At 38.6% G+C, this 16,200-nt stretch overlaps 1 protein-coding gene across 1 annotated transcript; it reads right to left on the bottom strand.

Moving 5' to 3' along the window:
- Positions 1-4,824: 4,824 nt before the first annotated feature.
- Positions 4,825-16,115, bottom strand: plekha8 (pleckstrin homology domain containing, family A (phosphoinositide binding specific) member 8). Its single transcript, XM_077209180.1, has 13 exons — positions 15,953-16,115; positions 15,451-15,567; positions 14,336-14,491; positions 13,766-13,896; positions 12,649-12,807; positions 12,504-12,544; positions 12,321-12,415; positions 11,935-12,223; positions 9,865-9,950; positions 8,657-8,715; positions 7,514-7,715; positions 7,325-7,386; positions 4,825-6,483 (listed from the first exon to the last, which is right to left on the bottom strand). Exons 1-13 carry the CDS (start codon positions 15,999-16,001, stop codon positions 6,286-6,288), a joined length of 1,644 nt encoding a protein of 547 aa, XP_077065295.1. The 5' UTR covers positions 16,002-16,115; the 3' UTR covers positions 4,825-6,285.
- Between the last annotated feature and the right edge of the window lie 85 nt (positions 16,116-16,200).

Genomic DNA, 16,200 nt, shown 5'->3' with positions numbered 1-16,200 from the left:
CCGGGCTTCCAGCTGTTCCGAGCGGATCGCATCGCGGAGCTAACGGGGAAAACGAGAGGTGGTGGATTGTGTTTCTACATTAACGAAAGTTGGTGTTCAGATGTAACAACACTGAAGAAGATGTGCTCTCCTAATTTAGAGGCACATTTCATAAACTGTAAACCCTTCTACTCGCCACGGGAATTTTCCTCTTTCATTCTCGTGAATGTTTACATCCCTCCAGACGCGTGCGTGAGCGCGGCGCTACAACAGCTGGCTGAACAAATATCTGAAACGGAACAAAGGTACCCAGACTCTCTTTTAATCATTCTTGGGGATTTTAACAAAGCAAATCTTTCCCGTGAACTACCAAAATACAGACAGCACGTTACATGTCCCACCAGAGACAGTAATATACTGGACCACTGTTACACCACAATAAGAAATGCATATCACTCCGTCCCACGGGCAGCTTTGGGGCTCTCTGATCACTGTTTGGTTCATCTCATACCGACCTACAGGCAGAAACTGAAATCAGCTAAACCTGGAATAAGGACTGTAAAAAGATGGACTAATGAAGCAGAGCAGAATCTACAGGCCTGCTTTGATTGCACTGATTGGACTGTTTTTGAAGCTGCTACCAATGATCTGGATGAGCTCACAGATACTGTAACATCATATATAAGTTTCTGTGAGGATACATGCATTCCTACCAGGACATTCTTATCATTCACTAATGATAAACCATGGTTTACTGGGAAACTCAAACACCTTCGTCATGCCAAAGAGGATGCTTACAGAAGTGGGGATAAAATCTTGTATAACCAGGCCAGAAACAGATTGACAAAGGAGATCAGAGTTGCTAAAAGGAACTACTCTGATAAACTGAAAAACCAGTTTTCATCCAACGACCCATCATCAGTCTGGAATGGCCTGAGGAACATTACCAACTACAAGTCACCATCCCCTCGATCTGTGGACAATCAACACCTGGCTGACGATTTAAATTCATTTTACTGTCGGTTTGAAAAGCCCTCATTCACACCACACACCCGGTCTGATCTGCACTTCACACATTCAGCATCACCTCCTGTTCTCCAATTATCACTCCCCCCTTCTGCCATCCAACCTGAGCTTAAGGTCTGTGTGGAGGACGTGAGCCGAGTCTTCAAAAAACAGAAGACTAGGAAAGCCTCAGGCCCAGACGGCATCTCATCTGCTTGTTTAAAAGCCTGCGCTGACCAACTGGCCCCGGTCTTCACGCAGATCTTCAACAGATCATTGGAGCAGTGTGAAGTTCCCTGCTGCTTCAAACGCTCCACTATCATTCCTGTCCCCAAAAAACCCAAAATCACTGGACTTAATGACTACAGACCTGTCGCTCTCACGTCTGTGGTCATGAAGTCGTTTGAAAGACTGGTGCTGGCCCACCTGAAGGACATCACTGGACCCCTGCTGGATCCCTTTCAGTTTGCTTACAGAGCAAACAGGTCTGTGGATGATGCAGTCAACATGGGACTGCATTATATCCTGCAACATCTCGACAGACCAGGGACTTATGCAAGGATCCTCTTTGTGGACTTCAGTTCGGCCTTCAATACCATCATGCCTGGTCTTCTCACAGCCAAACTGACCCAGCTCTCCATACCATCCTCGATCTGTCAGTGGATCACCAGCTTCCTGACGGACCGGCAGCAGCGAGTGAGACTGGGGAAACACACATCCAAGACACTCACAATCAGCACTGGTGCTCCCCAAGGGTGCGTTCTCTCCCCACTGCTCTTCTCCCTGTACACTAATGACTGCACTTCTAAAGACCCCACTGTCAAGCTCCTGAAATTTGCAGACGACACCACTGTCATCGGTCTCATCCGAAACGGTGACGAGTCTGCTTACAGACTGGAGGTTGAACAGCTGGCTGCCTGGTGCAGTTATAACAACCTTGAGCTGAACACGCTCAAAACACTGGAGATGATCGTGGACTTCAGGAGCTCAGCACTCCCCCCACTCACCATCATGAACAGCACTGTGGAAGCAGTGGTGTCATTCAGGTTCCTGGGCACTATCATCTCTCAGGACCTGAAGTGGGACAATCACATTGACTCCACTGTGAAAAAGGCCCAGCAGAGACTGTACTTCCTTCGCCAGCTGAGGAAGTTCAACCTGCCACAGGATCTGCTGATTCAGTTCTACTCAGCCGTCATTGAGTCTGTCTTGTGCGCTTCCATCACTGTCTGGTTTGGTTCAGCTACCAAATCAGACATCAGGAGACTACAACGGACAGTCCGGACTGCGGAGAGGATTATTGGTGCCCCCCTGCCAAACCTCCAGGACCTGTACTCTTCCAGAGTGAGGAAGAGAGCAGGTAAAATCATCACAGACTCCACTCACCCTGGACACCACCTGTTTGAACTGTTACCGTCAAGACGGAGACTCAGATCACTGGCCACAAGAACATCTCGGCACAGGAACAGTTTCTTCCCACAGGCCATTTCCCTCCTGAACAGTTAACACTCCTCCCAAGGCATATGCCTGTAAGTGCAATACTCCCACTGTTTAGTGCAATATCCCACAACTCAGGTGATACTTATATGTAGATTTATTTATTTATAATATTCAAAACACTGTAAATAGGTTCATAATCTGTAAATCTGAAAATGTCTATTCTGACTAAACCCAACTGTGAGTTTTATTCTCATATATTTATATTTTTATTTTTTATTCTTATAATTTGTAGTAATATGTTTCATGTTGTATTTGTATATGTCCACTGGAAGCCTCAGTACCAAAACAAATTCCTTGTGTGTGCAAGCACACTTGGCAATAAAGCTCTTTCTGATTCTGATTCTGATTCTGAAATGCGGTCCACCTCTCTCCACAGACATCGCTCTCTTCCTCCGACAACAGGATCATTAGGAACTCTGCTTTTGGTCCGTTGGGCGCCCCGACTGGCAGGAAACTTGCTTTGTGCCATAACAGGACTTCTTTATAAGTCTAATGCATCTGTGACTCAGGATCACGTCATAAGCTCATGCTTGGAGCAGAGGGCCGGCTAGAGTGTCAGGTTGGCTACTGCACTGAGGATGATCTTGATCTCATCTGAGGGGGGGGGGCATCGGTCCACTTGGGAAAAAAGTGAGTCATCATTTTCGATTGTTTTTGTGCTAACTTGCTAACCAAAGGGGCCTTGAGGGTTTACTGGGGCGTCAAGCAGTGGTGATCTGTCTGAGTCACACATTTCTGTGAGCGTGAGCCACAAATGCCACTGCAGCTCTACCAGGCTGGCCATGCTGTGCCCGACTCCTTGAGTGACCTTTTCTGCTGCACAAAGGGCGAGATCCGCTGCCGTGCACAGTTTGCGAAATGACTCCCGGTCTTCCTCGTCCGGGACTTCAGGAGTCTAGTCTGAAACACCTGGAGGACCGCCATTGTATGAAGGGTGGAGGCTGGATGTCCAGCCAAACTGTATGCCTTCTCTGCTATGTGGGCTGTAGTCCTACATGGCTTAGAAGGCAGCTAAGTTGACTTCCATCAGTGGGACGGACACAGGTGAGCCGGGATGGCCTTTTCAACAGGAGGCAACTGGGCATAACCACGTTTGTCTGCCCCCTCCACCACAGAAAGTAGGTGGGTTCCTTGGGCATGGGCTTGAGCTGAATGAAGGGGGCGCCATGACCGTATGAGCTTATCGTGGAGCTTAGGAAAATGAGAGCTGGTCTCTGCGGGTCGTCCAACTGATGGCCTGCATTGAGATAAGACCTGTCCATCCACTCCTTTACCGGCTGTCTGGGACTGACCACTCCAGGCCCATATGGCCATATCGCTTTTAAGTTTTCACATCGTACTCTCTTCTTGAAGTGAAATTAAGTGAAGGAGAAATAGGAGATGATTTGGCACTCGCCACTACCTATATGGCGGCTGGGCCCGCCCACCTGCACAAGCGCTCAAACGCCATTGGCTATTGCAAGTGCAACGGCGTAATTTCATTCAGCTTCCAGCAATTCCAGAGAAAGGAGTTTCCCCAAAGCGTAAGCTATTACGCAATTTTAAAAGACTGACTTGACAGAGAAACGCTTTCCATGTGAAAATGTAAGTTACTTAGTAACATCTTGTTTATTGAACTGTTGTATAAAAGCTTGTGTGATATTGCATGATCAAAAATATTTTACGGTCTGTTTGTTTGGCTGAAATCTAATTAACATTAGACATCTCCTTCCAGGAAGCTTGAATTCAGGTCACTGGAAAAACGCTGTCTGAGGGCCAGATGTTGTTATGAGTGATGGGGATGTTGCAATTTGGCATCCAAGTGCCGATCCCTCATGCCGTCTGCCAAACCTGTTATCCCGAATGTTTTCCCACCAGAACCCTGGAAATAGATTGAGCAATGTTGCATTGGTTAAGAGTTTCCAATGTATGTAACGCAACATAGCTCCTCTCAGAACTGTCATGATGCTCATATAATAAATACTATATTCGTTTATAGTACATGTAGTCACAAAAGATTACTAGTAAAACCACTGCTTTAGGTTATTTGCTATTTTGATTTAAAAAAAGTTTATATATATATATATAAACTTCCTCCCTCTATCACACATGCAGAAGTGCACGTAAAAACCATCCTTCTATTCTTGGCCCTTATTAATGAGTCTAGTGATCATCCTTGTTGTGGTGAGAGTATCCTGGCAACCACATCCAGATATTGAAGGATTGAAGGACGTGTCATAATGACGATGTAACATTACTTGTGTCTAAAACTGTCGCCTCGTGTCTAAAACGGTCATCTCATCTATGCTGCTAAGAATTTTGCATATTTTTAAATTAAACGATTAAAAACACTGCAGCCAATTCAGTATAAATGACAATTTAAAAATTACAATTAGTAAATACATATAAAAAGGCATATAGACAAATTTTAATACTAGTAAATGACAACATGGATACTGTGTGCTATTCCTGGGAGAAGTAAAAGCAAACATTTTCCTTAATGGTGTTATATCAAAGCTCTGCTTTTCAACTGAAGTCATATTGATTTAATAAAGATTTAAAGGGTTAGTTCAGCCAAAATTGAAAATTCCATCGTCATGTCGGCAAAAAAATAAAAATAACTTTTTTTAAAGAAAAAAGTGTGACTAATCTCATTTTTATGGTTAACAGAATTCTACAAAATATCTTTTGTGTTCTGTGGAAGAAAGTCATACATGTTTGAAACAACATGACATAATTTTCATTTTGGGTGAACTATCCCATAAATGATTCTGGTAAAGGACAGATCGGATAAATTGTGACAGTTCAACCAAAACTGGAATTGAAAATGAATGCAAAAAAAGTTAACAATGTTAGGATGGCATATTTACAAAGACAATGATTTGTGGGATTTTGAACTCTGTGGAATGCAATTAGATTAAAATATAAACCTAGAACATTCACCCTCATATTATGTGCTGATCATTTAGTAATATAATTCTGAAATATAAAAACAAAACCCATGCAATGCAACATGCACAAATTAGTATCATTAATTTGATTTGAGAGCGAGCAAAGTGTGATTCTTACACTATAAAATCAACAGCTATTCATATAAATAAGTCGATAAATAAAGTCACTGAGGAAATCTTTCCTTTTGTAAATGAAGATCCAAGATCATCACAGTTAAATTTTTTCGGGAATTTCTCCACTAAACCAAGAAAAAGAAACTCCTTTGGTCCCTAACACCAAGTAGATCCTACAAGATCCTGAATTGGAGCAATTTTGAATGTGTTTAAAGACTATGTCACTGCAAAAAATCTGTATACTTAATGGTTTCATGATGCATGTTCTGAATCCCCAAAGGTCTCTGAATAAATTTGTGCTAGTCTAAAATGAATGAGATGTGAGTATCTGAACAAAAGTAATGCAATATTTCAAGTGAGGAGAAAAGCACAAGTGCATTTTTGCACTTTTACTGTTAATAAGTAATATCTTCACTTCCAGGTAAACAATGTGGTATATTGCCTTCTTCACCATATCTGCAGTTTGCACTCTGATTCCCAAATGTGTATGTAAAAACATACAACCAATGTCAACAAAACATTTGATCACTCCACTGAAGGTTGCTAAAAATACAGCTGTTCCCTGAAAACACTTGGAATCACACCCTCTTACTGGTCAAGCTTTGCAAGCCCTGTCCTCACAGAAACCTCCCTGTCTTCTTCAACACCAACTCAGGGTTCGGTTACCACAGTGGGTGAAAGAAATTCAACTCCACCACTGAAACCGATCAGCTCCTTCAGAAGCAAGCCGTGTTCGCTGGACGGGTGTGTTTGTTAGTCACACGATCTCGTCTGATTCCAAGCCGTACTCCTCATAAAGAGAATCCAGGATGGACAGCTGCTTCCCCATAGCTGGAAGGTAGAAGTCCAGGTCTCGGTGCATGCCAGTCTTGAAACCCTCCTTCAGCTCATCGCCTTCTTGAGAAACCAGAGCGGCCATGAAGCCCTCATAGGACGGGGCGGCCCGTAGAGCCAGCTAACATACACAAACACAAAAACAGAGTCAGAAAGGGGACTTGAATGCATGTTGTCATGATTTTTTAAAACTGAATATTGTTATTTTATCAATGGAACACAAAAGGACAATTTTAAAGTCCGCATAATATGGAAGTTGTGATATTCTTTATTGTGAAGTATATCCGAGTTAAACGGCTCCTCGAACAAGGAAAAATGTAGGATGGGACTTTTGTCCATCGGAACTTGATAGGATGGTTGTGGTTTGCTATTGCTGTGATTTCACGTGAGTGACAGGGAAAAGTTATTTTGATCAAAGAGTACGAGGGCACATGAATAATTGTTAAAAAAATAACGATGTGAACAGATAAAAAGATTATAATAAATACTGCTATATTAAATAAAAAATAAAAATGGTCAATTTTGTTTTCATGGTGATATATACTGTGTGTATATATATATATATATATATATATATATATATATATATATATATATCAATATTAGTGCTGTCAAATCAATTAATCCTGATTAATCACATCCATCAAGTTTGTGTATTTATATAAGTTTTTTTTAAGTTAAAATGAGGGGAAAAAAATTCTTTATTTGTGACCATGATATCTTCCCACGATCAACCCACCCCCACAACCCCCAAGACCCATGTCGTGCAGGGCTCCGAACGTAAATTCATTATTAATATTTTTATTTGTTTGGACATATTTTAAACAACTTTTAATTTTTAATTCCGGTTAAAAAAAAAAAACGATTCTTTAAAACAAAAAGTGTTTGACACTAGTGCAAATAAATTTTCAGACAAAACTATTGATTTAAAATGGAGAAGCAGCTCTTAGCACAATACTTACTGCAAAGACTCCTCGAATAACCCATCCGTGATATTGCCGTAATGTTTTTCCATATGCTTTATCTGAAGGAAAAAAAAAAGCTTTTCAACAGGAGACATTACGAAGCACTGATATCAACGTAGGTGAAGGACACATGTTTGGACATTTTGAACCATGTATCACAGTTTTACACTTGATCATGTGACTTACTAAGAGCTCCCTGGACATCCTTCATCCCTGTATTGATTTCAGAAAGGAATTCTTTGAGGAACTTGAGTCCACGTTTAAGCCATAGCAGCGCTTCTGTGGCCGAGTTCCGCACCTGTGACACCTCCGTCTCCACCTCGTGCAGCACGATGCTCTGTAGGGTGGGGAAACTCTCAGGATCGGACACCACCTTCTGCTGGATCTTCTGATAGAGCAAATAAGGAGGATCAACTCAGATCAAGTTATGATGCCCTCTAGTGGTTATGGAGACACTAGAGGACATTGTTGACCCAGGCTCTAGCTCTTTTGGTATCCTAGGTGAAATTTTTGATAACACCCCACACAAACCAACCCCATAATCTCTAATCCAACCTTCGAAGACCTAATTCATATAATATGTAAGGAAACCCACTACAAGCCCATCTCAAAGTCATCAAGGGCATTACTTTGAGTGATCAAACCTATTAACTAAAATTTGTTTAAGACAATTTGCTATTCATCCATCCAGTTTGATTATATTGGCACAATTCAACATTTATTTCACTAAAATGGAATCTAATTTGGAATACTGAAGGAAAACTCCAACTCCAAGTTTTAAATTCACAGGTTCAAGGAATTTTGTTTTTCCGGCTATTTTAATAAAGAAATAAATGGTTACATTGATATATATATATATATGCTGGGCAGTGATAATGGTGATTAATCGCATCCGAAATAAAAGTTTGTGTTTACATAATATATGTGTATACTGTCTATAATTATTTTGTATAAAAATATACACATATGCATGTATATATTTAAGAAATATTTGCATGTATATACTCTGTATATATATTTATACATAATTTATATTATATATAAAATTTTTTCTTAAATATATAAATCCATATATGTATATATATTTATACAGACACGTACGCACACCATATATATATATATATATTTAAATAAATATAATAATTTATATACACGTATATTATATAAACACAAACTTTTATTTAAAAATGTATTAACCGATTTGAATCTATAATCCATAAACCCACTGCTCATGTTATTCAAAATATGCCACCTATTATTTACATTTCATTTCTTGCTTTTATAAAAAAAAGGATGCATTGAGTTTTGTTGTTTACATGTTACACTTACCTTAATGTTTCCCACAAAATCAAGTTTAACTGGAGCAAAGACAGTTGGTCCAAGCTTGTCTGAGGGGAGAAAACCTTTGTAAGTACTTTGTTGGTTTAACCTATTTTCTGCCTAAACATAAACTCAAAAGTTTGGGGTCAGTAAGATTTAAAAAAATTATATATATATATACAGTATATACATTTATTCAGCAAGGATGGATTCATTGATTAAAAGTGACAGTAACAACTTACAATGTTACAAAAAAAATCAATTTCAAATAAATGCTAAATAAAAATTCTATTTATCAAAGAATCCTGAAAACGCATCAGTCTTCACAAAAACATTGTCGCAAAACTGTTTTCAATGCTGATAATAAATATAATAAATGTTTATTGAGCACCAAATTAGCATTAGAATGGTTTCTGAAGGATCGCGTGACACTGAAGACTAAAGAAAATGGGCATAAGAGACTTCTTACAAAAGTATTAAAAAAATCTTACCGAGCCCAAACTTTTGAACGGTAGTGTAGATATATATATATATATAGGTAGGTCACAGTATTTTTTTAATCTGTGAAGATATATAAATGTTTGTGGGATATAAAAAATTCATGCCAGTTCATGTTCTATCTGCACACGGCTTCATTCCTGATGCGCAAGATAAAGCTGCCACCACCACCCACAGAAAAAACACCAATCCTAGCCTAATCGCTTTCAGAAGCATCCTGCCCATTCAAACTATAGAAAAAAAGTGAGGTTAAAAACTGCCATAGACTGGTGCCCCCTCAAAAAAACAAAAAAAAAATCATTACCACTGTATGTTCTTAAGAAGAAAGTGCTGTGCAAAAGTTTTCATAAGTGATTGCTGCAGTTGGACTTTATTTTCTAGTTGTTCTGGGCCCCTGCAGATACTCACCGAACTGTCCCAGTATAGACATATCAGAGCATGCATGACTATGCTTGAGGGAGAATGAGGGATTAGCTGTGCAGACTAATATGAGATGCAGAATAATATAAGAAAAAAAAATGGACTAAAATCAAGGGCACATGGCGAGCCGACACATGCACAGAGTGTCAGAAATCAATGTCCCCGCGAGCCTTTTACAACCTTTAATAAGCACAACACTAATGACAGCAAAGACTGAGATAGCCGACAGAACTGACAGAAGGAAAAAGACAAAGCAAAGAAAGGGTGGAAAAGGGAGAGGGAAAGATAGAGTGTCCTACCTAAAACTGGTACTATAGCATAGCAAGAATCCAAAAAGGCCTGTGTGGGAATACCACTGTTGTCCTCCAGTATTATATCACTAAATCTACAAGAAAAAAACCACAGACATTCACACAAGGACAATACATGTGAATTAGTACACACATCAATAGAGAGCACATTTATTTGATCAAATAAAACACCAAATACAAAAGCAGGCATAGCCAAAGCAGGAGAAAACCGGTTTGGAGCATGCATTCCTTAATTGAGAACGGCACACATTAAATACATGTTTAGTAAATGAAAAATTGTACAATCTTCACACAGTGGTATAATACTGAAAAGGTTTTATATCTTAATACCAACCCATTGCTTTGATAACATTACATGTTCAATTCAATTTAGTTTCAGCCCAAAGAAGGTTGTTGGAACAGATAAGTGCTGTAGTTATATGATGACCTCATCATTACATAAAGAAGAAGAAAGAATTATGTATAGCAAAAGAATCTACAAACCCTCATCACAGGCCGGGTCTCGTTTTGAGTGATCAAAAGAAAACATACCATGATAAACATTTAATCATGGACCATTTGTCTTTCAAATCTGTACATGTTGAAACCATTGTATATGAAATTGTGCAACATTTAGTTCATTGTTTTGGAACTTTCCACAAACAGGGTACAAATTACAGTCTTAAAACTTTTTCTTCTCCAGCAAGGAAGTTGTTTGTCTGTTAAATTCCAAAAGTCAATTTAAATATTATACGAGTTGTTATAACCCTGTTACCAAAATTTAAAAAAAATTGTTAAGCTTTATAAATAAACAAAAGAGTCTGCTAGCTAATTTGAGATTAAATATTGCTGTAATTTTTTTTCAGATAAAGTTATACAAAACCACAATAAAAGAATTAACAGTCAATATACAAATGCGTTATTAATAGGGCTGTGAAAAGATTAATCGCATCCAAAATAAAAGTTTGTGTTCACATAATATATGTGTGTGCACTGTGTATAATTATTTTGTATATATATATATATAAATACACACAAAAGCATGTATATATTTAAGAAATATTTGCATGTATCTACTGTATATATTTATTTATAATTTATATTATATATAAATATGAATATTTTATATATAAATAAAAAATTATTCTTAAATGTATACATGCACGTGTGTGTATTTATATATACAAAATAATTATACACAGTGCACACACATATATTATGTAAACACAAACTTTTATTTTGGATGCGATTAATCGCAATTAATCTTTTCACAGCCCTAGTTATTAATAAACTTTAATTTATTTAGAAGGTAATTAGTTATCAAACTTGTGTTAGCTTATTAAATTGTATGCGTTTTATTTTCATAGTACTCTTGCATTAAGACATTAACAATAAACAATTACAGGAATTATTGAACAGAAATAATAAAACTTCACTATTTTTAATACTGGTATTTTGAGTGTTTCCGCATTGCGTTGCAGCCGTCAAAAATTGTTTTGTTGTTCTGACATGGTGTGAACACACCTACTGTTTAGCTTACAAAAAAAAAAAGGGATTTGTACTTCTATTGCTATAAAAAAAGGGAGACCTAAGTGCACCCTATTTGTGGGAAGTGCCTTTTTAAAACCATAATCTAATCAGGCTAGACTACAAATTATCTCATAGACTTCAATTATTAGCGCATTTCAGTCAATGCATTTTTTGTTTGTTTTTATGAACTGTCGCATGTGTCCAACTTGTTTTCTGTGTTATTTAACAGCATTCACAAAACAGATTCTTAACTTGCACTTAACCTGGACATTCCTTTTACATGAAACAGACATGATTGATAACGTCACTTTATCGCATTGCACCTGGTTCCTTAGAACACAATGTTCCTATATGGAGATTTCTAGTCCCTCAATCTAGATTTTCACTGAAATGCTGCATATAGCACATTACTGTAAAACAAAATTCTAAGAGTCTTGTTAGCTATAACTTTACATTAACAAAGGAAAGCTGTGTTCTGAATTGTGTAAATGTGTGCAGTACATTCATGTTGTTTCTTCAGAGGATCACAGCAACGGAGGCGCCTCATACCTGTGGCTCATGGTACTGAAGAATGTGTCCACCTTATCTTCCTCTTCCTGTGTGTTCTCAGACTGAGGCTTGTTCACTTCCAGGTCAGCCTGGATTTCTTCAGTGACCATTTCTTCTTTGTTCTGTGTGGGGCTATGGGAGACTTCCTGTTGTTTTTCTTGAGCACGGTCTGCTTCTTCTGTTGGTTTGTCCTTCTTCTCTCCTACAGGTTCTTCAGGGTCATGTGTGCTTGATGAAGAGCCATTATGAGGCTCCATGGGCTCCTCTTGGTCCACCATTAAACCACTTCCTAAACCAAACAAGACAGACAAGATAGGAAATGAGAGTTGAGGGAAGTCAAAATGTAGCACCAGCTCTGAATCCGACTGGCTTAATGCTTGGCAAACCTGTAGGTATGCTTTCTTGAGGAGATGGAGGTGGTTCATTTTCTGGCCCACTCTCATGTGCTGATGCTCCTGAGGTGTTTATTAAGTCCCTTTGTCTGCATAACACACATTTTCAACATTTTAGAGACAAACAAAAGCACACCTGACCCACAAGAGTCCATTAACATTACTGAACGAACTCACGTTTCTCCTTGGTGCTGATTTTTTGGATCAGTCGCGTTGATCTATGGAAATAAGAAATAGTGTAGGTTCTGACAAACTGAATTAGAATTACAATAGCACGAACGTTTGTATTTTCCAGTTGGTGATAACAGTCTATTTAATATACCTTCTGAGGTTTGATGGTAGCCACAGGAGGAGAGCCTGGAGGGGTCTGACTCAGAAGGTCTGGATTGAAGGTCCGGCTAGCAATCTGCATACACTCCTCCAGGGTCTTTAAGAAGGTGGTGCATGTGGACTTCACTAGATTTCCTGTCTCATCCCCTACCTGAAACCAACACATACCAAAACTGAATTTCCAGAGCCACTTGACCAGTCTGAACAGTACAGGGCAGCTTTTTGACCCTTGGTTTTGTGATGAAGACAAAGGACACACATTTAGAAACGAACCCTGGTGCGATTACTCTGTTAGTGCGGTTCATTTGAATAAGTGTGAAGGCTGCCATCAGAACCCTGGTGCGCACCCAAACAAGTGGACCGAGATGGGTCTCTGTCCACTTCCAAACAAACTCTGGTGCGGTTCAAATTAAATATGACTGCAACGGGGACAAAAGACATGCAAACGATCCAAAAACAGGACATGCGACCCAAAAAGGAGAGAATCCTCAAGCATACCTGTTTTTTCTCATCACATTTCGGGACAGGCATCAGAACTGCATCTCCTTGCAGCAGAATTTCGTTTGTGTGTGTGACGGAGGGATTCCTGCCGCTGTTTTGAGTCCTTTACACATTTATAAGCTCTTCACGAGTTCTCAGCTCCCCGTATTATTTGTAAGTATGCTCGGCTCCCCGTAAGTATGCATATTATATACCACATCATATGCACACACATACAGCGAGAGCATTTAACCCAGCCCACAATGTTCGATAAGTTCCGTCGCAAAATATACATCATAAAAGCTGTTTTTTTTTGGTTTTGTGTCTTTAGGTTCAGTGTTAAAAATGACTGTGTGAATGCTTAGTGAACCAGGACTAAATAGGACTATAATTTTCTTTCTTGGTCCGGACCAAAAGAACCAAGAGAACCGAACTACAAGTGTGAGCACACCCTTAGAATGATAAGGTATGAAAAGATAAACTTATAACCCTGCATTATTGATGTTTGACATTGAGCTTGTAAATTGTTTAATGGTATACATGTTTCCTCAATTATGTCCTTGAAATATGCATAGTGAAACAGAAGGCAGCCGAGGTCGACAATGAAAATCAACACAACACTCCCTTACCTCCTCAGAATCAGCTGTCATCTCCGCTAGAGGACTTTCTTGTATTTTGTTCACTTGCTGAAGGAGAAGGTCACAGTAAAGCCTTAGCTCAGACATTTTTGTTTTCAGAGCCTCTGAGCTTTCCTGGAGCTCTAAGAAAACAGAAGACACTAGTGTTGACACTTACTTTCTTCCTAGACAGTTCTTTGAACAATTGCAAAATGAGGAAACATCCTGATCTGAATGAGTTATGCAATTGAATTTGAATCCCTTGAAATGGGGTTTGCTTCCTGTATTGACACGTTGACTATCGAAACAGGAAGTTGGTGCCAGGACACAAAATATTTTTGGTATAATTTTTTTCCTGGAAGTGTAAGACTGTAAATATTCAATGTGTATAACTGCTAAAAGTTAATTTAGTCATATTGCAGGAGCTAAAAAGTCCATAGACACGGACTAAAAACCACAACACAATATACACTACCGTATATTGTTCACAATACCCTATAAATGACTTTATCATATTTCACTGTAAAGCCAGATGATCTACAGAGAATATCTTGTCTACTTCAGCAGAAATACAACACTCACCCTTCTCTCTCTTGGTTCGGTTGTCTGTAAGACAGGCTTTTGCAGTCCCTAACGCCACAAGCCATTTCTGCCTCTCTGCTGCATTAATTGCCCTGAGATAAAAGTACTGTTCTCCTGGAATGATCAGATCAACCCTTGTGAAATCCGATGGGTGAACTACAATGGGCGGAGGGAGGACAAAGAAGATGGATTAGCAAAGTATACCTTCTGTAAGATCATTCACAATAGCTGGAACTTGGGTGTTTCTTCAACTACGGACATTTTGGGGCCTGTGGACTGTAAAAAATAATGTCTCTTCACACACTCTTACTGGTTTGTTTCATTAGTCTAATATGTTCAACAGTGAACACGTATTAATCACAAACTTTTCCCCCTTACTTTATTAAGAAAAGCGATAATGATTTCAACCACAATGTCATTTATACCACATCTCAAATGAAGTATTATGTTTAATAGCATTATATGGTGGAAATGATGGCAGTGGATTTTTTTGTGGACATTTTTTGAATAAAATAGCTGACACATTTTTCTTTTTAAGCGCTAACTTCATATCTAGCATTTCATGTATCCTAAATACAATTAAATAATATTTTCACCCCTTTGATGAAATTACAGGTTAGAAATGAGGTACGATAAAAAATATCTCACTTTTTTTTATTCTGATCATGTCTCATATTTTATCTCAAGCTCTTTACTGATTTATCATGTAGGCTATTAATGAACATTTGTTTGATTTAGCAGTGGTAATAATAATACATCATTTTCACACAATAGCGTAAATATCAAAATATGCTGTGTTTACATTACGGTTATAACCATGTGATAATTCATACTTTTACAGTTAATTTTAATAGCTGGGTTTGATGGTCTGGGTCTTAGAAAAGAGTAAAATCATAAAATCATAATTTGAAGAGTAGAAAAAATAAGTTCTGATGGCATGATTTATATATATAAAAAAGTTTCCATGACAGTAATGAAAACCAACCCCTGGGACATAAAAGTTCCCGGAGATTGCGTAAGCGTATTATGATATCCTGAAGCATATGAAGAATAGATGCTTGTGATGTAACCATTATTAGGTTTCCTGCTCGGGTTAGGCATAAACTTTCCCTTACCCTTTATTTCACACACAGATATTTTGATGCTGCCCTTGCATCCTTTCCATGCATCTTCTTGAGAGTCATAGTAGGAAAGAGTGCCTCCTTCAAGAACAAACCAACGGGGCTGCCAACCTTCAAAAGACACAAAGGAGCCATATATGACATTTTAAGTTGTAGCTGACACATGTAACAATGTATCTGATGACGTTTAAGATACATGAACATAATATGGCTTGACTTGTTTTTCCAGTCAAGAGGCTTTTAATAACCCATTGTCAAAAGTGAATAAAACACAATCCATTACATAATCTTAGGAACTTTTCTGCGAATGTTTTTTTAGCAGATGAACTGTATGTGGGTGAGTTGGTCACTGCTTTGGATAAAGTATCGACACAGAGAGTTAAAAAGGATGTTGGCTTAACTTAATTTATACACTACTAAAGCTAGCAAACAGGCTAATTGCTTTACATACTTCCCTTATTTATATAACACATAACTTTTGTCGCTGCATACATACCACTAATATAGTTGGTCCATTTATAGAGAACTCCCTCCATGGTAGACATTCTCTTGACAATTCATTACTTAGTCGTGGCAAGACTGAGCTCAACACAGCCGCTTTTAGAAACTAGAGATAATTCTTACCTACGACCATCATACGTAAAAGACGCAAAGTCACTGCTGGGAGTAGAGATTACGCAAATGATTTTCGTAAATGCTTCGAGAATTCAAATCCATGTGATCATAGAAGGATCGGCCCATGCG

The sequence above is a fragment of the Siphateles boraxobius genome, unplaced genomic scaffold, assembly GCF_051911475.1.
Source record: "Siphateles boraxobius isolate OS27281-9 unplaced genomic scaffold, OSU_SipBor_1 12, whole genome shotgun sequence".
NCBI classification, from domain to species: Eukaryota; Metazoa; Chordata; class Actinopteri; order Cypriniformes; family Leuciscidae; genus Siphateles; species Siphateles boraxobius.
Note: the sequence above shows the minus strand (reverse complement) of the source record. Positions and strands in the feature narration are given on the sequence as shown.